The 22660-nt window shown below is 38.8% G+C and overlaps 3 protein-coding genes across 3 annotated transcripts in view; 2 read left to right on the top strand and 1 right to left on the bottom strand.

Annotated features, from left to right (window-relative positions):
• The first annotated feature begins 110 nt into the window (after positions 1-110).
• Positions 111-4839, top strand: coch (coagulation factor C homolog, cochlin (Limulus polyphemus)). The gene is made up of 12 exons (XM_043262751.1): positions 111-212; positions 604-652; positions 742-786; positions 1030-1186; positions 1278-1411; positions 1549-1617; positions 1698-1757; positions 1852-1999; positions 2097-2200; positions 2713-2939; positions 3014-3527; positions 3826-4839. The coding sequence occupies exons 2-12, from the start codon at positions 619-621 to the stop codon at positions 3996-3998; spliced, it is 1665 nt and encodes a 554-aa protein (XP_043118686.1). The 5' UTR covers positions 111-212; positions 604-618; the 3' UTR covers positions 3999-4839.
• Positions 4840-5072: 233 nt separating this feature from the next.
• Positions 5073-21980, bottom strand: strn3 (striatin, calmodulin binding protein 3). The gene is made up of 16 exons (XM_043262750.1): positions 21423-21980; positions 14426-14529; positions 14251-14324; positions 13773-13851; positions 13489-13665; positions 13244-13382; positions 13012-13153; positions 10831-10967; positions 10288-10463; positions 10084-10131; positions 8469-8590; positions 8182-8349; positions 7959-8099; positions 7739-7846; positions 7041-7127; positions 5073-6931 (listed from the first exon to the last, which is right to left on the bottom strand). Exons 1-16 carry the CDS (start codon positions 21690-21692, stop codon positions 6762-6764), a joined length of 2142 nt encoding a protein of 713 aa, XP_043118685.1. The 5' UTR covers positions 21693-21980; the 3' UTR covers positions 5073-6761.
• Positions 20894-22660, top strand: part of ap4s1 (adaptor related protein complex 4 subunit sigma 1) — a 3469-nt gene continuing 1702 nt past the window's right edge. Inside the window, exon 1 of the mRNA XM_043262753.1 lies at positions 20894-21050. The gene's annotated coding sequence lies outside the window, so the exon portion shown is untranslated. The remainder of the gene's footprint in view (positions 21051-22660) is intronic.

Raw genomic sequence — 22660 nt, 5'->3', positions numbered from 1 at the left:
TTAAAACAATGTCCTTTTCAGGTGGTCTGGATGCAAGACCCGCCTCTTGTGATGTCAGCAGCGAATCATTGGGGTTTTTGGGGACATTATTTAAAGGACTAGCCCTTTCCTCAATATTCAGACACCTCTGGAATATCATCCATAACGGAATTACCTTATTTTTTTTCTATAAAGCTTTTAAGGCTGAGGAAACGTCATCCTACACAATATCTGTAAGTTGCATTTAATCTTCATACGTTGATGATTTTTGGCTGTTTTCTGGTTTTTAATAGAGCTAATTTTATATATCCAAATATGCATTTTTTTCTTCTTCATTCTTTCTCTCTCTCCTTCTCCCTCATTCGCGAGTGGATTAACTGAAGTATGCTGTTTGTGATGGATGTGTCTGGGGAGATTACATTTTTCCTGTATCATATCTGATTTCACATCTGCTCGCAAAATAAATATTACAACACCCAGATAAAAGAAAAAATGAAGATAAATTTCAAAGCCTTAGACAATTTATTATTATAATTTTTTTTAAGACAAAAAGCCTTTATAAAAATGATTGAAAAATGGGGTTTATTCATTGGTGCCTGGTATAATGTTCTTTTGTCTCTACAGATATCTTCATTAACCATGTCGTTGTGGTTTGCTGTACTTCATGTATTAGGTAGGCGATTCATTTGTTCAATTCATTTGTTACCAAATATTTCTTGTGTGTTATTCTGAACCATTGCATTATTTTTTTTCCCACCGCAGGTATTCTGTCTTTGACCTGTTGCACATTTGGATCTGATTTAAATGGTCAGTGAATTCCATTTTTAACTCACTTTTCACATATATAAATGAATTAGAGAGAAAAGTTTAAATATATTTATTATATACATATAACATATTTATTATATATATTTTTTTATTAATAGCAAAGAGTTAATTTGGAGGGGAAAAGTTGACATTATTATATATATATATTTTTGTAACATATTTCTTTAATTCACATAAACATAATCATTATATGGGTAATATCTTACATTGTACATTTGTTAGTTCCAACACCAATTAGCTGTGGAACCCGTTTGGTGGATCTACCAGACACACGTCAGATAGTGCTCTGCCCAGCAAACTGCACTCTCTGGAGCCTGTCAGTGTTTGGTTCAGGAGTATATGCCTCTATTTCCAGCATATGTGGAGCAGCAATACACAGGTACAATCACAGAAATAATGATAAAGTTACTGACTTACTAGAATTTTGTGCGAAACTCCGAAAGCAAGGAAAGTTTTTGTATGTCATCCAGAGGTATCATAGGTCTCTCTGGTGGACCTGTGGAGGTTCACGGGCTGCAAGGGAGGACAAACTACCTCAGCTCGTACGCTCACGGCATCCAGTCTCAGTCCCTGTCCCAATGGAGCTCATCTTTCACCGTGGCCAGTGAGTGGAGGCGATTGCGATTTGCGTGTCTGTTTTGATTTAATTCAAAAATAAAAATATAGTTTTTTTTTCAATAAAATCATATTAATATTGACTCATAACTTAAAGTTAAAGTTTTTTATAAATCTGCTTCTCAGGAACGATTAGCTTGCCTTTGGAAGTTTCCAGCCAAACCAGCAGTTCTGCCACTGTTGCGTCTGGAGCAGGTAACAAGCGTTTACTGGATATAACTGGAAAAAACTGACGTGTGTAGTCTACACTGAGTATCCCTGCTTCTCTCTTGTAGCCAAGAAACCAGTCAAAAAAACAGTCAAGAAACCTCCTCCTCCCCCAACAGCAAACAGGGGTCTGTATGACCTGATTTTCTAATCCAATTTAAATTGTTAGCCCAAGCAAAATGATGATCATGACAAGAAAGAGCTGTGTAAATGTTGTTCCAGATTGCCCGGTTGATATGGCTTTGCTGCTGGATAGCAGCTACAACATTGGACAGCGGCGGTATAACCTGCAGAAGAACTTTGTCAGTAAGCTTGTAGCCATGCTGAAGGTTGGAACACCAGGTCCTCATGTAGGAGTGGTGCAGACCAGGTGATCTGTGCAAATCCTAGCTGTTTCATTTCATGCAGTTTAGCTTTTTTTCCCCTTTGTCAGTGCGTAGCTTATAACTTCATGTTCTTCTTTTCAGCGAGACACCTCGAACTGAATTCTACTTGTCAAATTATACTACAGCCAAAGATCTGACTTTTGCCATCAAAGAGATCCCATACATTGGGGGCAATACTAATACAGGTTTATAACCCCACCTTCTATTCACATTCTATTCACAGATGAATGATTGGAAGATATGAATCTAGAGCATGTCAATTAAATCATTTTTTCTTTCCCCTGAAAAGTTAAAAAAGTAAAAAGACAAAACAGTGAGGCATTTACAATGGAAATCATTAGGTCCCGGAATACATGTTAAAATACACATTGTTTTAAAAATACAACTACAGAATCTACTTTTTAAACATTTAAAGTCAACATGAAAGAAAGAACTTATTTTCTTAAAAAAAATGTAATCCCCTCCTCCACAGATTTCCGTTGTAAATGCACTACTGTAAATGCATTTTTTCACTTGTATGCTTTTGTTTAGTAACTGACAGCATGTCACAAATAGTGTTTATGTAGAATATCTTTTAATGAACTCATTCCTTATATCTCTGACACATATTGGCTTCAGTTGGATTGATTTATTATTGAAGATGCTTTGGCTTCAATAAGCACAACTTGGCAAGCTTGAGTTATTGCCTTTTGCACAGGTAAGGCCATACTACACACTGTGAGGAACTTCTTCAATCCGGATTTTGGTGTTCGGAGAGGTTACCCTCGGGTCATTGTGGTGTTTGTCGATGGGTGGCCTTCTGATAATGTGGAGGAGGCAGCAATTTTAGCCAGAGAGTCTGGTATTAACGTTTTCTTTGTATCTGTCGCCAAACCTGCCCCTGAGGAAACGAGTCTGGTGAGCGAGCAAGACTTCATGAGAAAGGTAAGATACTTCGAATATGAATTAATCTTCGCTAGTAACATCTGATTTCATTTATACTGACATGTATCTGCCAGGCGGTGTGCAAAGACAATGAGTTCTTCACCTTCACCATGCCCAGCTGGTTCAGCACCAACAAGTTTGTGAAGCCTCTAGCTCATAAGCTTTGCTCCATCGATCAGATGCTCTGCAGCAAGACATGCTATAACTCAGTAAACCTGGGCTTCCTGATTGACGGCTCCAGCAGCGTAGGTGATGGGAACTTTCGGCTCGTCCTGGACCTCCTTCTCTCTATCGCTCGCAACTTTGACATCTCTGACATCGGCTCTCGCATCGGTGCCATTCAGTTCACCTACGACCAAAGGATGGAGTTCAACTTCAATGACCACACCACGAAAGATAATGCTCTGAGGGCCCTGCAGAACATCCCATACATGAGCGGAGGAACGGCCACCGGAGATGCCATCAACTTTGCAGTGCGGAGTCTCTTTAAACCCCGCACAGGCCCCAACAGGAATTTCCTCATCATCATCACTGATGGACAGTCTTACGATGATGTGAGAGGGCCGGCTGTGGCCGCCCAGAGGGAGGGTACGCTTTTTACACTGACATTTCATGTAGAACCCATGAAAGAGGGTCTGTAGAGAAGTCCCCGTTCTTATTTAAAGTTACAATTAAGTGCTTCCAAAAAAACATCAACACAAGTCTCATTTTTATCGTGATGGTCCCCGAGGTGGTAAGGGGTGAGGTGGTGGGGTTCCCTGGGTCTGAACACCTAGAACATTTAAGAGCTCTAAATTGATCTGCAATGCACAAAATATCAATACTGCATTCACGAAGTAAGCAAGTGTGATGAAATCTTGACCATGTGCTTGTTGTTTCTTCGCAGGAATCACTGTGTTTGCAGTGGGCGTAGCTTGGGCCCCGATGGAAGATCTGAAGGCCATGGCGTCCGAGCCCAAGGAAAGCCATGTGTTTTTCACTCGCGAGTTCACCGGCCTGGCACAGTTCCAGCAGCCCATCGTACGGGGCATCTGCAGGGACTTTACAGAGTTCAATTAGACAGCGCAACTGCCTGAGTGCAAGAGCAGAAAGTAAGAAGTGGAGGAAGGGAAGGAGGAAAAAAAAGGGCAAGCCCGAATAAGAAATATCACCTTTGTCTGTTGTAGAAAAAGGGATTTGAATGGTTTTGTTATTAAGGTATTGGTACGTTTGATCCAAAGGATTTTACAGCTTAATTGAGAATGTATCACACAGTATTGTATGTCAACCTCTCTATAATGTGGAGAGTGTAATTATTTGTGATTTATAGTCTTTCTCTTTACGTTCCTGGTGAAAAACATTGACTCGCTGCTTCTGGCTCGTCTTTTTTCCTGTGGAGGGTCACTGTAACAAAAGGCTCTTTTATATTAATTTCGGGACTTGAAGATTTGATTCCAGTTATGCAAGGTTGCGCACAAGATGGTAAGCAAAAGCAAGAATTACGAGGATTGTCAGTGAAACAGCGCCCTCATATGCATTCTGATGGCAGTACACAAATACACAGCTTTCATTCACACAATTGCATAAATAAATCTGGGTTATATAATAAAATATAGTCCTTCCCAGGAGTAGCAAACAATATACATGCACTGTAGTACATTCACAACATCACAATCAATCACGTATGTCTGGGTGTGCGATGAGAATTACAAAACGTTTTGATTATATATATCATGTTTTCCTTTTCTTAAGTTATACTTTCACATATTTATCGAACCTATTTTCTGTGTACCTCTTCATATGCATGCTTTACTGTCTCACGTAACAAAAACAGGGGAGGAGGGGCGTCAAACTGCTTGTACATTTGTTTATAATTTATTACTTTCTTCTCAATAAAGGACAAGGTGTTTGTACAACTTGACCAGCTGAACATCATCCTCATCTGAACAGGCTGAGCATCATCAGAAACGTGAACACATTCACATAACAAGTGTATTCATTTGTGCAGTAGACAGTTTGTGCAGTAGAGCCTCAGTAGAAACACAATCTTTATTAAAACCGTGAATCCTGGCAATCGTAACTCCTCATCAATGAGCGTCAATCAAATCTCTTGATAAATACAACGCGGCATTAATTGTCGAGACAAGGGGCATGTTGCATATACAGATACACCATTTAATATTTATTATAGACATTTTATATACATTACTTTTCAACAGTTGTTTTGCTATGTGGTACAATCTTTAAAATCTGTTGATTCGTAGTAAATCAAAAACCTTACAAAACTCATCAAAACTCTTCAAACTGATCAGAACTTTTGGAAGACTAGAAAAAATACTTTATTGTAGTATTAATCATGCATTACACAAACAAAAAGGTATTTTGTTACACCATAAACTGCATTGTTTCCTTTAAAACTATTGAACAGATTGGGTCGGAACGACCAAACCAAATATTTCGAATAAATTTGACCGATTACTCCAATACCAAACATGACAACTCTTATCAGTTACTCGCCTTCATTACATTCCAAACCTGTAAGGTTTTCTTTCATTTTTGGAAGAATGTTGCTTACCAACATTCCACTGAGTTCCATGTCGTTCCTCAAAATAGCTTTTATGTTCCAGTTATACAGGTCTGTATCATTATAATGACATGAGGGTGAGTAAATAATTTCTCATTTTGGGTTGAACCATCCCTTTAACTTATCGTTTCTCTCCTGATCTCCAGCGTCATGAGGTGAATTTAAACCCCGTTTTCATCCAGCCAAGAAACGGCACAAGCTTTTACATTAACCCAAACGTTCATTTCTTTTCAGATAACCGCTCGGTTTGGTTAGCGACAGCCCAATCTTTGAGTTACCATCAAGCTCTATGCTCTGAAGGATAAGACTACCCACAAACAGAAAATAAATAGTGTTCGGATCTCTAACCGGTGATATTTAAACTCATTTTACAGTAAGGTGTACAGAAACATCACATAGTGACAGGATGCTGCAGTTTATTTGTAAATTCCTAAAAGCTCTCAGGGCACCACGCGATGTGCTTCTACTAGCGTACAGTCTCTCCGTTATGTGATAAAACAATGTTAAAGCAATGTAGTATGCGTAAGGAGAGCACTCATCCAGGGTTTCCAGAGACACAAGACCTTCAAGAAGAAGAACCGCATAAAATGGAGGGCTTGAGTGGGATTATAGTCCCTTTAAAAAAATGTGATTTTCAGCGGTTTTATGACAGTCTTTATTTATATAAAATTGATTATAAAAACTATACTTTTTTTACACAAAAAAATGAAACAAACGCTAAAGGTATGAAGGTTGACTGAGTTTAACTGTATTCTCTTGCACGCTACATTAGGGTGAGGAGGGTGACTGAGATTAGGGTCTGGTTTATGGCTCGGCAGGGCGGGATTCAGTTCCTCTGGTGCCTGGATGATGGTTGGTGACAACCTACTGATGGATGAACATGATAACCACTCCATGGTCACTGAAACATACCTACAGGACACATTATCAGCTCAGTTCAAAACCAGTCAAAAGGCTACAAACACTGGTTTCACTCCAGCTTTGACTTACAGTAAATTACAGTTATTTTTTTCTTTTTTTGAAGAAAACCAAAAAAAAGATTAAAACTGATTGAGCACTCCACACTGGCTTCGCAAAAAAAAAACAAAAAACGGCACGTCCCCCTCTTGGCACCTGGCATCGTGTGTGTGGTGTGAGTTTGACAGCGTAGGTGGAAGCCACTTCAATGTAGTGTGAGAAATGCTACTCTTGTTACACAAGGCAGTGAAGCAGTCCTTTCTTTCTCTCGTCTTTACGTATGCATTATTTCGGACGTGCTTTTATACAAACACTTTGGCCAGGGCATCGGCTCCGGCACTTCCTATGTATGCCTTAGATGGGTGGAAGGCAACGTCGTATATGGCCTCGTCCGACTTTTTCCTGTGCGCGGTAACCTCTTGTACGCATGTCTTGCTGTCCACGTTCCACAAGCGGATGGAACTATCGTGACCTGTGTTAGATGAAGAAAAGACATCAAGTTCATATTTAAAGGGACAGTTCAGAAGACAATTAACAATACGTTTATATATCGTCATACAAAAACAATAAAAAAAACTTACTTCCTGACATCAAGTAGATGCCATTTGGATCTATAGCCAGACTTGTAACAGCATCCAAGTGAGCCACCATTGCATGGATGGCTTTACCTACAAATAGAGATGGATGGAACTTGATGAATAAACAGATTTATTAACTTTTCTCTGGATATTTTCGACATCTGCCGAAATAAATCTATTCTGAGAGTTTAAATAAACAACTAAAATAAAATAGGAATATAAAAAGCATACAGTTACATAAGTTATGAATACCATTCATACTAAAACTTTTTAAATTCAGCAAGGATGTATTAAAATGATTTATAGTCACAAGATTACTAAATTAATTCTGCTCAAAGAATCCTGAAAAAGTCATGTTTATTAAGCAGTCATTTTGTACTGTTATGAGAAATGTTACTTGAGCACTAAATCAACATCAGAATATGACTTTTTTTCAAGATAATAAGACACTAAGATACTCTAAGTATCCTTATATTTTATAATTCAGTTTAAAAAAATATTAAAGTTGAAAATGTAACATAACATTACATAACATCACACAATATTACTGTTATTCTGTATTTTCGATCAAATAAATGCAGCTTTGGTGAACATAGGGAGTTCTTTTGAAAACCTTACAAAAATCATATCAATACCAAATTTGCAAACAATAGTGTGTGAATATTTTATGACACACACAAATAAATAAAAAATAAAATCACCTGATTTATTGTCAAAGAATTTGATGTGTCTATCCTCGTGTGCAGTGACTGTGATTGGCAGGGTGGGGTGGGTGACTACTTTATTAATGTGATTCCCAAAAGGAATAGCTGCAAAGAAGCAGAAGAAAGTAAACACGACAAATCCTATGCTCAATTTCATGTAATTAAATTGAATACACACACACTTTTTTTTTTTTTAGAACAAGTGTGAAAGACGTACCACTTTCTCCCTGTGCAGAGAATACCAAGATGGGCTGCGATGTCTCTAGATCATAAATGACAACATCTCCCGTGTTGTAGGACGCCACCATATGAGCTGGATCACACCCATTGAAATCAATTGATGTGGGAACACCATGATCTGAAAGACAGAAAATAAAAAATTAGTTTGCGGACACAGCCATCGTTTACAGAACAGTATAAACAAGACCTGTTACGCTCACCTCTATCTGAATTAAAAGTGCTGAGACACGGGGACTTCTCCTGAGGGTTCCACAGCTTGATCGTCCCGTCAGCTGAACAGGACAGCAGTCGCTCTTTGATTCCACTGTAAGCCAATCCCCACACTGCGTCACTGTGCCCCAACAACGTACCAGCCAACACACTGGGGTCTGAATCCAGAGGACACACACACACAGGGAAGATACTACAGTTCATACAGGTTTCCTCCTTGTTTTCAGGTTCTATCAAAGTAATATGCGACACAGCTACAAAGATTTTATCTTCTCACCATATGTGTCGTAAGGGTCTACATTAGAGCTGGGGATGTTCCACCACTGTATTGTTGAATCGATTCCACCGCTGAAACACTGCTCGCCGCTCGAAGTCACAGCCAATGAGAGCACAGGCCCGCTGCAGCAACAGATCATACAGGTTAAGAGGATTAGTGAGACCAGATATTACTGTCTGAAAGATTACATTAATGTTTGTTCAGGGGCCCCAAAAAGTGCGTAGGGACGCATCAATGTGTCACTGCATTAGAAAAGAAAACATCAAATCAAGTGCCATTTTTTGGCAGTTTACGTAAAATCTGTAAAAGTAATATTTTGTGTCTAATGCAATGATACTCAAACACTTAAAGGTTTCTGTAGTGTCCACGTACTTTCTGGGGGCCACAAAAGTGCATTAATTACAATATTACAGTAATACAATATTTTAGGTCAAATGGTGCTAGTAGTTTGTTTGTTAAATTCCTGCCCTGATCTGCTATATGTGTGATGTGGAAACATCCTAGAGCAACAACACCAGTGAAACTGTAGACCACACATGCTCGTGGCACAGGACCGAGATCTCAGAGGGTAAATATCATGTGCTCTCATTAACACTCACTATTCAGTTCCAAACAACAGCAAGGAAGAATGAAGAAGAACAGCTTCATGTCATAGTCTCAAAGGTGCACTCAGTAATTCTTGCCAATATTTTTTTTTTTAAATAAATCTTTGAGATGAGAAAGATATCTAAGGTAAAAAAGACAAAGAAAATATCTAAAACAACAAAAAAAGTATTAAAATAATCTTTTAATAACCTTTCTAATTTTTTTATTTTTGTCTTCGAACACCCAGGATTCTTACGATGCTCATTTCAACAGTTGCCATTTTTATAACAAATATACTTTTTGTTATGCCAAACTTTAAAATAATTTTCTAGTAGAAATGACGAAGCCAAAATTACTGAGAACCACTGTTCTACAAAGAGCAGGTCGCCCCCTTATGGACAACATTAGGTTGGAATCACACGACAATCCCATCATGCAATTGACCAGCTACATTATACTAACCATAATAATGAGTGCATATGCTGTGACTGCTTTTAGTGTTCAACGGCAGCAAACTGCTTTAGTCCAATAGTCATTGGGACTGAATATAGAAATGTTTGTAGCAGGACAGCAAAAGAAAGCTCTGGCAAGAAATTATTCAACAAAGCATCCTGACCAGTAGGTGTCAGTATAGAGTATTACAGAAAGGCCATGAATAAGGGCAAACTAAAAATTATTGGATGCATCTTTAAATATCTAACATCACCTTGCACATTTGGGCTGGTGTGTTGTGTGAACTTGCTCTAGAGTTATGGATCACATGATGTAACCATCATGGATGGGCCTAGCAGAGGCCAGGAGAATACTACCTGTCTGAACAAGGTAGTGGACACAACACTTTCACTCTCCTCAACATATTTAGGAAAAACCGGAATGACAACAACAAAACATTTGTGTTGCTCTGGTAAGGAAATCTGCTTGCCAAATTTTGGAGGCTAACGTTTTTTTAAATGTTTGACAGGGAGGTTTTAAAACTAAATAAAAACATAAAAAGTGAATAATAAGTCAATAACATCAAATCAATACTTACATATGCCCTCTAAACGTGTATATGGGCTCCACATCAAAAGAGGCACTTCTGCAAAGCAAGAAAAAAAACTTTGTTTAGCCGTTTGTTTGGAACGTTAATGTTCCATTATTAAATCTTATGTGCATCTTGAGACATCATTTTTTTGAAGACCAAAAGCTATCCCCAAGTCGTCCCGTTTCTTGGAAAGCCAGAGCGGGCACTTACTTTTTGGCAGGAACGGTCTTCTGGAGGTTCCACAGTTTGAGGGTGTGGTCTTCCGAGACGGTGACCAACACCGGTTCCACAGGATGGAAGGCCAGGGCCCGCACTCCATCAAAGTGGCTTCGTAGGGTATATTTGGGATTCCATGTCTTCCTGAACGCGTCCTTATTGGCTGGCAGCTAAAAATAGAGGGTGGGGGGAGGGTCCGTTGTAGAGGCATTTTAACAACTGTGACATGAAACCTGAAAATTGCAGGTCGACTGACTGTGAGGCATTAGGATAGATGTCCTATTTGAGCGCACGGCAAACAACACGGGCTTGAACAACAAGGTCCTGAATAACCTTTATACAGAACGAAGCTAATATAATACATGACGTCTGAGTAAACAGGACCGGCTGTTAACTGATGGTTAACACAATGCAGACCGCATTTAAAAATTTAGCAGGGAACAGACCTTTTTTTTTTTTAAGTAGACCTATGTAGTCTGTTATTTATTTATGCCAGAATAGAGTATTATTAAAGCAGAAGAGCAGTGGGGTACTTACATCATAGCTGTATTCAGCCTCGTCATTGGACACAGTCAGATCTGCAAGGTCTCCCAGGCCCAGCACACTTTCCAACATGTCATCAGAACCCATGATAAAGGACTTGCCCCCACCAGGCGTGAATGGCAGAGGCTCAGCTAAGAATAGGAAAGAGAAGAGAAGGGCCCAGTAAACAAGGTGCCACACCTTGAGATTGGAAAAAAACAGGGCTTAGGCAAAAAACTGTTTAACCAACACATACATCAGCAGATGAACAGAGGGTGTAATGCAGAACATGCATCTAAAGTAACAAAACGGGTTGGATCAATAGCAAGATTTTGGCTTTAATAACACATCAGACTCTGGTTTGATATTAAAAAGCAGGTGATTCGACATAATCAGGTAAGTTTATGGAGCAATTATCCTCAATTTTGGCTCAACAGCTGAGGTAGTAATAATCATCAATTATCATTATTATTTTGCAATATAAAAAAGAAGATTAATCCATTGTTTTCCAATGCATTGTATCTGCTATAAAATTGTATTCTTTTACATAAAAGCTTAATTAAACACAATGCGCTAATCTATCTATCTATCTATCTATCTATCTATATAGCATTATTATTATAATTATTATTAATAGCACTGTGATTAAGCGTTTCACAGCACTAATATGAAATTCTATTAATAAAAACAAAACAATATACATATATGAACATACATATTATATGCAAGATTTTTGCTACTGTTTCCTAGAACCATACACTGTGCAATCCTAATAGATACAGTGATAAGAAAATACACAGAGCGTGACACACACTTCACTCATACTTATGCCTCTTCACCAAAAATACACGTCCTATTTATGGTGACATTTACATAATCCTTAGTTTAGAAGTGGGTCAGAACAGACAAAAGAGAGATGAAGAAAGCAGAAGTGAAGGTGTGGGATGGATGTAGCGAGCCGATGTGTTTGACCCAGCTGGCTCTGGTCGGAGCAGTAAGAGAATCTCGTGCTGGAAGCTGTCAGGAATGCTGATGCAGCAACTGGCCTAATTAAGATTCTACCGCAGGGCCGGCGTGTGCCACAAAGCACATACGAACAACACGCATGCACATGCAGGCACACACTGAAAGAATAGGTCACGCAAAAAAAATACTTTTGGAATTTTCTGCTGTGTTCGTGAAAAACTTTTGCAGAATGGACAAGCAGCTCGTTTCATAGAATCAAAATAGGCAGCGATTTCAACTAATGAAGTGCCATTTACACTCCTTGTATTCTGTGTGTGTATGACTGACTAAGTCTAGACACACTAGAGTTTAAAAGTTTGGGGTAAGAAAAATTGTATTCAGATTTAATTTATTATTGAGGTGTACATTTGTTGCTTTCTATCACAAGAAAATTAATACTATTTCTACAAGCATATTGGCTAGCATTGAATGTTTTCAACATTAATAAAAAATTATTTCTGAAAAATTGTGTGACACTGAAGACTTGAGTAATGTTGCTGAAAGTTTTACTGTTTTCTTTAAATGAACGCAGACTTAATCTTTTTTAATGCTTCTTTAATTCTTAAAAAAAATTCCAGATCCTCAACTTCTGAACAATAGTGTATGTGACAGCAGAGAGAAAAAATGTATTAGTTAATAAAATAAGCAGTTAATAAAAACGCTATTAAATTATATAGCACAAACTATTACGAATACAGCACTATGTCCTATTGGTGCTTTTTGGATTCAGTATAAATCCATTCATTTTAACTCATTTTATGGGAAAGATCTGCACGAACATTCTGCCTTTTTGTAATTTGTGGAAGAAGGAAAACACAGAGCTAAAACAACATGAGGGCGAGTAAACGAAAACAAAATGTTCTAGTTTGGGTCAAGCACTCCTTTAATTGCAGGCCTTATTTTAACTCTACATGATAACAGACCTGCAGTCATTGCTCAATCATCAAACACTCCTTTCAGATGTGCCCTAGCAGATCTATAGTCTATAGAAGCTTGTTTACGCCACAGGATAAAAAAAAAACTAGAAAGGCAAATGCAACTTAAAAAAAAATTAATCTAGGAAAAAAAAAGATTTTTTTGCAATTTTGAGAAGAAACGTCAGAACTGTAGCGGAATCGAGCAGCCATAAAAACCATAATGCTCAACGATTATAAAATCCATTCCGTCTATTTTAGGCAAGCACTATTTTACCCCATTCTGTGCCGTCCCCTGAACTCCGAGCCTCTCCGGCACCTTCTCCATCCTCAGCGTTTACCAAAAAGTCAAACTCCTTTAGTGCCTCTTCTGTGTCGGGGTCATCTGGTAAGTCTGAAGCCAAACCTTCATTTCCGACCTGAAAAAAAACAAAAAAACATTATAGGCTATATTGCATCAACAATCATATACAAAGAACAATAACATTTCTATTAAAATATTTACACACCTTAATTTTATGTTTCTTTATTCTACGTTTATCGCTCCTGTCAGGCACGTCCTCCATTATGTCGCCCTCATCCTCTTCCTCTTCATCACTGTCGTCAGCATTTTCTAAAAAATTAAATGTCTCCAGAACCTCTGGATTCCTGTTAAACCAAAGGCATAATGAGCAATGTTTCAAAACAACCAACATGGAAATCTCTTTATACTCCTCTTCCAATTAAATCGACCCCCCTCAAAAAACCTCTGTACCTTTTCATGTCTTGTCCCTTTCTTTTGGCTGGAGACTCTCCTCCATTGAGAATTTGCTCTAGGTTCTTAGTTTCCACAGAACCGTTCTGCTCTGAGCCGGACAGCCCCAGTAACGACCGCACTCTCTGCGACCGGACATCCAGTATTGTGTCCGTATAACCTACTTCCTGAAGATATCTTGAAGGACAGAGATACATGAAGACAATCAGGTCACATAAATAGCCATAACGTGATGATGCAGATGCCCATGAACTTCCACGCAGAGAAGCTAAAGACTAACTTACTGTCTGAGGAGCTGTCTGCCCTGTTTCCACGTTAACTGGCTGTTCTGAGGTATAGCCGAGACCTCTGTATCTTTGGTATCTTGTTTAAAAAACAAAACAGACAGTAAAATCACATCAGTGAAAGCAGAACATAACATATGAATATTCACGTACAAACCAGTTAAGTCCCATTCAAATGTTCAGGGTTAGTGACAGCGCAATTGTTTTCTACACTGATAATAATAAGACATGTTTCTTGAGCAGCAAATAAGCATATCAGAATGCTTTCGGAAGTATCATGTGACGCCAAAGACGGAACTAATGGCTGCTGAATTCAGCTTTGCCATCACAGGAATAAATTCTTTTTAAATATTTTGGTAAAATAACCACAGCCTTAAGAGACTTCTAACCTTAAAAAACTATTTTTTATATTTGCCAACCTTAACTTTTGAACGGTAGAGTACATACAGATTTACAAAAGGAGATTGGGTCCACTTACCTGATTCAAAGCTAGGCATTTTCACTTCACCTTGATTTAGTTCTGTCCCATATTTTAATTTATGGTATTTTGCTCTGGTAATAGAAAAGAGAATATTTGTTACAACTCAAACAAACATGCACGTACACAAAATATGCAACGTTAGAGGGGAAAAAAAAAACAAAACACTACAAACCTTTCTTGCTTTAATGCATATTCTAACATTTTTATTCTTCTAACAAGATCATTCTTTAAATTTTCTTGACCCTTCCTTTCTCCTTGGAGGAACGCTATTCGGGCCTGCAAGACAAAATGGGAGGTCATGAGGACACAAAGGTTAAACTAATGTTTATATATTTTAGCTGAGTTGTCACCTTGTAAATGGCATGTTATGAGAAAGACTTGGCAGCAAAAAAATGTGTTTACAATAAATTGCAATGCTGATGTCACACAAAAGGCAACATTTAGCACAGTATGCATTTGTGATCAAAGCTTTTATTGGTGCAGGTTTTTTTTAATGAATCAGTCAATTTGATTGCAGAATCAGTCTGAATGAAAGCCATAATCAAATTTTACATAAGATGCCCTCTGGACCACAAAAAAAAAAAAAAAAAACACCCTGCACAGATCTCGTTTTCTAAAGAGGAACAAACACAAGGCCACTGGCAGGCAATGGCCCAGAGGAACAGAGCTCTACAGAGCAGGTTAACATTAGCAAATGAGAGCAGCTGTGCAACTTGACCCCTCTTAAAGGCCAGGAAGTGAATGAGAGGAGGCAAGGGGAGGGGGTATTTATAGACAAACCAAACCCTCAACCTTCCTGGAGAAAAAGAGCTCTTGTAGGCTCTCATGACAACCTTATTTGTTTGGCAGGTAAACTAGAGGAGGACATCCTGTGCGGTTTTCATAGAAACAGGGAAGGTGAGGTGGGCTCGTTGATGATACAATATTTTCCTAAACCGCATGATGACAGAGGGAAACTTGGTGTTTAATAAAACTTTAATGAAAGTGAAAAGTCATTTCATTCTTAAACGTAGCACAGCAAGGTGGACAGCGAGACGCCAGTTCATTGATCCAGTCAACACTACCTTCACCTTATGTACTAAAATATTTAACTCTCAAAGTCAAATATCTGACAAGCAATATAGTTAAGAAGCATTGTGTAATGCTATGTAAACAGAAAAAGGTCCCCTGGTGAAGTGACGAGAACAAATACAGTATGTAACAACTAAGGTTGGCAAGTCATTTAAAATGCAACTGAATTAAATGAAAGGCACATTAAATCACAACTGCTTACTAATATTTCAAAAATGTACTCTGGTAAAGCGCAGACTGAACAATTTATTGCAATTATATTGCAAAAAATACAAATAAATTAAATAAAAATACAAAGATTTTAGTTTGTGCATACTCTTTTCCTCTATTTGGATTATCTGTAAAATCATCACTTCAAACTGATATTTAAAAACACTAATAACTGAAGAATAATTCGAGAACTCTAACAGTTTCATAATCTTTAGGTAAAACATATATTGTCAACACTGTACATTTTGAAGACACCAAATTCCACTAAAATCGAGCGTAGCATTTAAAGTGATACATTTTTGTATGGTATTAGTATTAGCATTTCTCGTAATGGACTTCACATAAAGGTTAGGAGCAATGTTAGGCAAATTATTAACTTAAATGCATTCAATAAAACTCCAATACTCCAAAAACACAGACTAGGCCGGGTGCTGAAAGCCATTACGCTCTTGCACAGAGCTTTCACACGATACAGCTGTCCGTACTCGTCTTCAGACTACAGACATTTTGGAACGAGACTGACACACCGAGGCCTGGCCTGCACTACTCAAAAGCACACCATGTGTACGACCCGTAACAGCACTCCCGATCGGTTCACAAAGAAAAAAACGCTTCTGTGAGCTACACTAGACTCACACACAGACCAAAACACACCTGTAAATAAATCAGTAACTATGTCATTAGTCGAGTCCCCGCAAAGAGTATGTGGTGATAAAGTTCTTGAGAAGAGCTGTCCAAGCGTCTGGCAGAAGCGTGCTTTCACAATCCACCCCCACGCTCACGACGCTGGAATCAATGTGTGAGGTCACTCCATTGAGACGCCTCAGAGGCAGCCCGGGGGAAACATAGTGAGGTCACCGGCCAAAACTAGAGCCTTACAAAGGAGCAAGCTGCAGCACACGGGGCAAGAATAGCCCTCATCGACGCATGACACATTCCTCCGTACAGTTGTCAGATTAAAGAGTTAACAGCACAGAATAGGACAAGCTAATGACAATTTTACTACTAACTGTTGACTGACCCGTCACCTTAAATTGAGAAAGACGTTAAAGAAGCCATCCCTCGAAAGGTGTTTCTTCTTTGAAATAAACTGCTACCATACTAGAGAAAAGACATCTTTTAAAGACCACTAAATGGCAAGCTAACCGTTGAAAATGCAGGCTGATTCACACAAAAAAACTGGATTGGTTTGTCCAGCCAATGGCAGACTTGAAAAGAGTTCAGGAAACCCACCTGAAAATGTTTTACATTATTGCAATTCCATTTGAAGCCAACAAACGCAATCCTGCATGTAGCCTGACCTAAACAACGCAAGTATCATGAAAAATCTTTTTTCAACATCTTTCATTCTACACATCATATAAAAACAATGTCTACACACAAAAGTTTGGGGTTTGTAAGATGTTTTTTTAAAAAAACATGACGCCGAGGCAGCATTTATTTGAGCATACAGTAAATAACAATCTTGTTAAACTACTACCCTTTAAATCAACTATTCTCAATTATAATTTATTTTCAAATTTCATTTATTCTTGTGAACGGGAATCTTCATTACTACAGTCTTTGTTACATGATCCTTCAGAATATGCTGATTTGGTGCTTAAGAAACACTGATTATGATTATTATTGATGAAAAATGTTGTGCTGCTCAATATTTTTTGTGGAAAGAACAGAATTGACTTAGAAATATACTTAGAATAGAAATATTTTGCAACATGCTAAATGTTTTTTTTCTCCACTTCATTTTAATGTATCCTTACTGAAAAAAAACAAACAAAAAAAACCCACTAACTTTTTTGACAAACATTCGAACTGTGCTATAGTTAACCAGTAAAGAAAACGTACTTCAGTTTATAAATTAATTAGACATTCTCTCAGGCCTGTAAGTGTGCTAAAAAAAGCTATTCATCTTTACAAAAATCTCAAGAGAGCAGCTGGAATAAACAAATAAAAATGTCTTTACTCACACTGCTGTTAGTCACTGCTCAGTTCAAAATCCTCTGACAAAACTTGTTCAACTATTCAGCGAGTAAGCAAGTTATAGCATAATCAGACGACTAAGTGACAGCAAAGTCATACTGGCTGATGATTAGGGACTGACTGAATGGTCACCGTTTTCACTCCTCTTTGGTTTAGCTTCCTCTTTTTGTTAATCAAGGACTCATATTTTCCCAAGTTACAAATGGTCTGCAGAAACCTGATGAACCACAAACCAAATAAATCACAAAATACCGACGATGATGGATTAAAAAGTACATTTTCACCTTTAAACGTCCTTTTCCTTAGCAGGCTTATATGGTACATATATGGAGCTCTCAGAACTTCTCTAGTGTTTAATAAGTTCTCAGAAAGACATCCCCATCATGTTTATTTGTCATAGTCCTCGGTTAAATTCATCACATCAAACAAACATGTAGGTTGAAGCGATCAGATTACAACCTAGTTTACCTCTGTAATGGGATACGTGCATCACGATTTGAATATTAATGAGTCGAGTCTGTATAAGAGCATAAGGCCATTAGAAATTCACCTTACCAAGTAGTTTCAAGCATACATCAATGGCACAAACGCAGTGTATTACATCAGGTCTACATTTTTTGGTAAGTCAGTTTCATTCTCACTTCCTAAGCAGTGTGAAGTGCTGGCAGGTAACATTATGGAACACTGTTGTATTAAAACAGCATCGCAAGCGTCAGCAGAGTGTAAGGATGGCTAGTACACATATGGCCAGGAACAGCTGGCTGCTCACAGCCCCAAGCAACTCTCTGATGCTTGCTGGAAGTCTCTGTCACCTACCAGATTTAAAGATCGGCAGAACAACATTTCAGCTGTGCGAACTGAACACAGACACTAAAAATACTCTGTGCTGTGGGAGAAAAACAGCTGAATGAGGGGACCCTATGGGTTTAATAATAGTACAATGGAAATATACTGGAAATGTAATAGTACAATATTTATGTAAGTAAAACACACCGAACATCACATTTAAAAAATAACTTTATAATTCTGTCATTATACAAGAGTTTGTGGTTAGATAGACCGGTTAGAGTTAAGCTTTGTGAGTTTGACTGCCTGCATTATGTTGTTTGTCTCACAAAACTTCAGAGCAAAGAACAAAGTGAAGGCAATTATATTTGACATTATTTGTTTTAAATGGAATACATTTAATATTAATTACCTGTTTATTCTAGTGTTGCTGCAATCTCGGTAGCATTTTATTTTAAGGTGACCTTGTTACACATTACATGTACTTACAATTATAATAACAATAAAGTATGCATAGTTACATGAAACTAACCATACAGCAAGAACATGTAGTTAATTACTATTACTCGGTACTTAAATGTATAATTACACTGTAACAAGAACACCTTAAAATAGTGAAATGTAAATGTTAGATTTACATTTTTTTTATTTAAACAATTAGAAATTATGCTAAATGAAATACTAAATTTATTACATCAAAAACTTAAAAATAAGGAGAAATAGAATAACAACAGACTAATAACTAAAGCATATAACAAAACTGCTAAAACTGCTAAAATTAAAAACTTAAAATAAAAAATGTTACTAATAACTGCTTTATTAAAATGCTATTAAATACCTGTGGCTGTGATTTGTTTAGCAATCACGTTGACTTAGATTAGAACTTGTCAGATGCTAACGTACGAAGGAGATGATGGATTTATAGGCATGTGACTCATATAAAGCTGCACTTGACAATATCTAATGGCTTGGAGAGCCATGACTCTGAAGATGGTGCTACCATGACCTACAAACCCCGAGCTAACCCAGATAGCGCTAATCAGGCCCATTCCTGATGTGACTGCTCAGGACATCTCTGCTAGCAGCTCTGCCTACGAGGCCCAGCAAACTGACAGGAAGAGTTTCACATCAATTAGAGCCAGACATCGTTAAAAGCAGAACCGAACAGCTATCCCTTACTATAGCATTAGCTACATCTCCTCCGCATACACAGGCTGCCAAATGCATGCAAGATCACCTGATAATGGACTCAAACATCTGCACACAAGGCCGGAGAATCAAAACATTCTTATGTAACAACATGATCGGTTACGGTTCGAGTTTGAGTTCATTTGCTTGTGGTATGTTGTTCAGCGTTCGCCTCACCATTGGGTGGCAAGCGAACATCTAAAAAAACACCGAATGCAGAGCAGATAAACAAGACCAACCCTTCTTCTGAGAAAACCTGGATCGGTATGAGTGTGGGAGAGTACAGGCTGACGTCCTCTGAATAATGAAAAGTGCCCATTAAGTTTGAGCTGGGAGTCATCCTGAAAGTATGTCACCGAACAAGTCTGTACAGGGGTGGTGAAAACTCCTCGGCCTCCTAAGGGAAGACTGACTGTTTACATAACGCAACGTCCTGCCCCGGGCCTTCCAGCTCTTTTCCTCATTCACAAAAGCTAAACTGCCACTCTCAGCTCTAGCAGACTTTAAAAATATGACAGCTACACCCATTAATACGGGTGGCAGCGAGGTTCAGCTGTCATAACAAACTTAAAGTTCAGCCAAAAATAACACATAAAACGGTTCACCCAAAAATGGCATTTCTTTCATCGTTTACTGACCCTCAAATTGCTCCAAACCTGCATGACTTAAAGTGTGGTAAAATGTGTTAAATTTCTGCAAATTCTGCAGCGAAACCTCGTCTGTCTGTTGCAAGCAGCTCTCTGTTAGTCATGTGGATATTTTTTTAAAACATCTTTTGCGTGTCTTTCATACAGGTTTGGAAAGACACAAGGGTGATAATTTTCATTTCTGTGTAAACTATTCCTTTAGGTCATTGCAGCTGGTAGGTCTGTCAAAACAACTTGCATGCACCAAACCGTCCAAAGGGTATTTGAGAGTTTGTTTTTGAGTAGCACATAAAGACATTCAGGTGTGGAAAACATCGGGGTGAGATGTTGAGATATATTTACTGATACATTCAGCTGTCCAAATAACGTGAATGATTCATCAGAAACATGCTAATCAAATAAAAAGCTAGTAGGACTCCTCGCAGCACTCTTAAAGAGATAGTTCACACAAAAGCGAACATTATGTCACCGTTTGCTCACATTTTTTGCTCATGACTTTCTTATGTGAAATGTAAAGGATGTTAGCAATAATGTTAGCAACTCGGAGCCTCGGTCTCCATTCACTTCCATTGCATCTTTTTGAACGTAAATGGTGACTGTCGCTGTCATTCCGTCTAATATCCCCTTTTTGCGAGGACTATTCAGTGAGCTCTCTGCGTCGTTTACTTTTTATCGTTTTAAAACATCGGATACAGGGTGTCATATAAATACAGTGCATTACGGCGGGGTGTGAAAGTGAGCGCTAGTAGGATGGATCAATAAAAGAAGCGACCCATACGGACGCCATATTGACCAAAACAAAATGGCAGAACAAGAGAATAGTTGACAAAGTCTGCAGGCTTTCGTTGACAGATGTCTTCTCGTGACACGATAAATCCGCAACAACGACTATTAGATCTGCTCCGGTGATCGCGGGTAAGATAATCTGACTCGATCGTGGCGAGCGTGGCGTAATATCGCTAATACAGCGATGTCATGTTAGCTTAGCTTAGCTCAGCCCATCCACACTGCGATCAAGCGAGCGACGCGACGCACTAGGCTGCTGAATTAAAACGTAAGCATGCTAAATGTCATGTAGAGCATACTTGGAGTGCAGACAGATTCGTTTATTATAACGGAAGGGTTTAGGTTTGGCATAAACGGGGCGGACAGGAAGCTAACGAGATATGTAGCAAATTCCTTAGTAAATCAGCGTAAAGTCTTCAATTAAAGTAGCCGATCTGACGGCGAAAAACGTCTCGATTTGGGGTTTCTAACTAGTGTGTCAGCAAACCCACGGGTCTGTACCTGGAGTTCGGCCCTCTCCACTTCCCAGTGCGCCCTTTCCATCTCGAAACGGGCCCATTCGTGCTGGATGTAGTGTAAAATCCCCGGGATAGTGTACTGCTGGGGCCTGGGCATCTCGTCTTGCTGTTGCTGAACCATAGGCGCTCCTCCGGCGCTGGCGATCTGGGGATTAATGCTGCTGTTGCCCTGCTGCGGTGCAGGCGGCTGCTGCTGCTGTCTCTGGGCGGCCATTCCTCCTCCTCCTCCTCCTCCGCCGGGCTGTTCATCCATGTTTAAAAATAGGAAAGTCCAGCTAGAAGTCGCCGAGTGTTTCCCCTCAGCCCTCCCTACTTTACCGTTCGTGTAGCGATGCGACGTCGCCCTGCCCCCCACGAAATCGGCTGGCACCTGAGCGGCTGTTGTGGATTTCGTGTCAGCGCACGGATTTGCCGGCCGCCATTAGTCCGATCCCTGGATGTGAGTCTCCTACTGCGGGGGTGAGTGAGGGAGGACTGTGGCGCGCTGCATGATGGGACGCGTTCACCCAACCCTGCGCTGTCTCGAGTCATCCGAATACAGACTGACTGGCGGACACTGCGCATGCGCCGTACGTTCACTGACAGGCTCTTTACCTGAAGATATAACAATAAGTTAGCCTGTACGTATAAAGTAGGGCGGACGTAAGTAAATTAAAAAGTAAAATAGTAAAGAAAAATAGCTGATACATAGCATAGATTTCTTTTTACATTTTAAAAAATGAGCACTTTGTTTTGGTCGTTTTAAATATTTTCTTGAATTATTAACAGCAACTTTGAATGTATGTAACTAATTTGTCTGTTTACAAATTACGGCTGGGATCATTTTATTTGTTAATGAGCTAATTTCTAACCCTCACATAAAAACGGCATAGCAAAAAAAAAATCGCAATATATACAGTAGGGCAGGCGGAGTGGGAAAAAAGGTTTTCCCTTTTCTTTTGAATATTTAGCGGTGCACGTGGTTTTTCCGATTTCAAATATTTCACACTCTTTCAAAATTAAAATGGAAAAAACAACAACAAAAACAAACAAAAAAAAAACAATATCTAGTAGAAATATTCAGATAACGGACATTAAAAAGAGCTGTGTTTTTCTAGAAGGAGCAGGTCGCCCCCTCACGGACGCTGCCATGTCGACGTCACGTGACCAGCTCTGTCACTTAGCAACATTGATTTTACAGTAGTAACCATAATTCCAGTAACTGTAGTATTTTAGTGGAAA

Source organism: Puntigrus tetrazona, chromosome 17 (assembly GCF_018831695.1).
Source record: "Puntigrus tetrazona isolate hp1 chromosome 17, ASM1883169v1, whole genome shotgun sequence".
Classification (NCBI taxonomy): domain Eukaryota; kingdom Metazoa; phylum Chordata; class Actinopteri; order Cypriniformes; family Cyprinidae; genus Puntigrus; species Puntigrus tetrazona.
The sequence above is the reverse complement of the archived record's forward strand: the minus strand, read 5'-3'. Positions and strand labels throughout refer to the sequence as shown.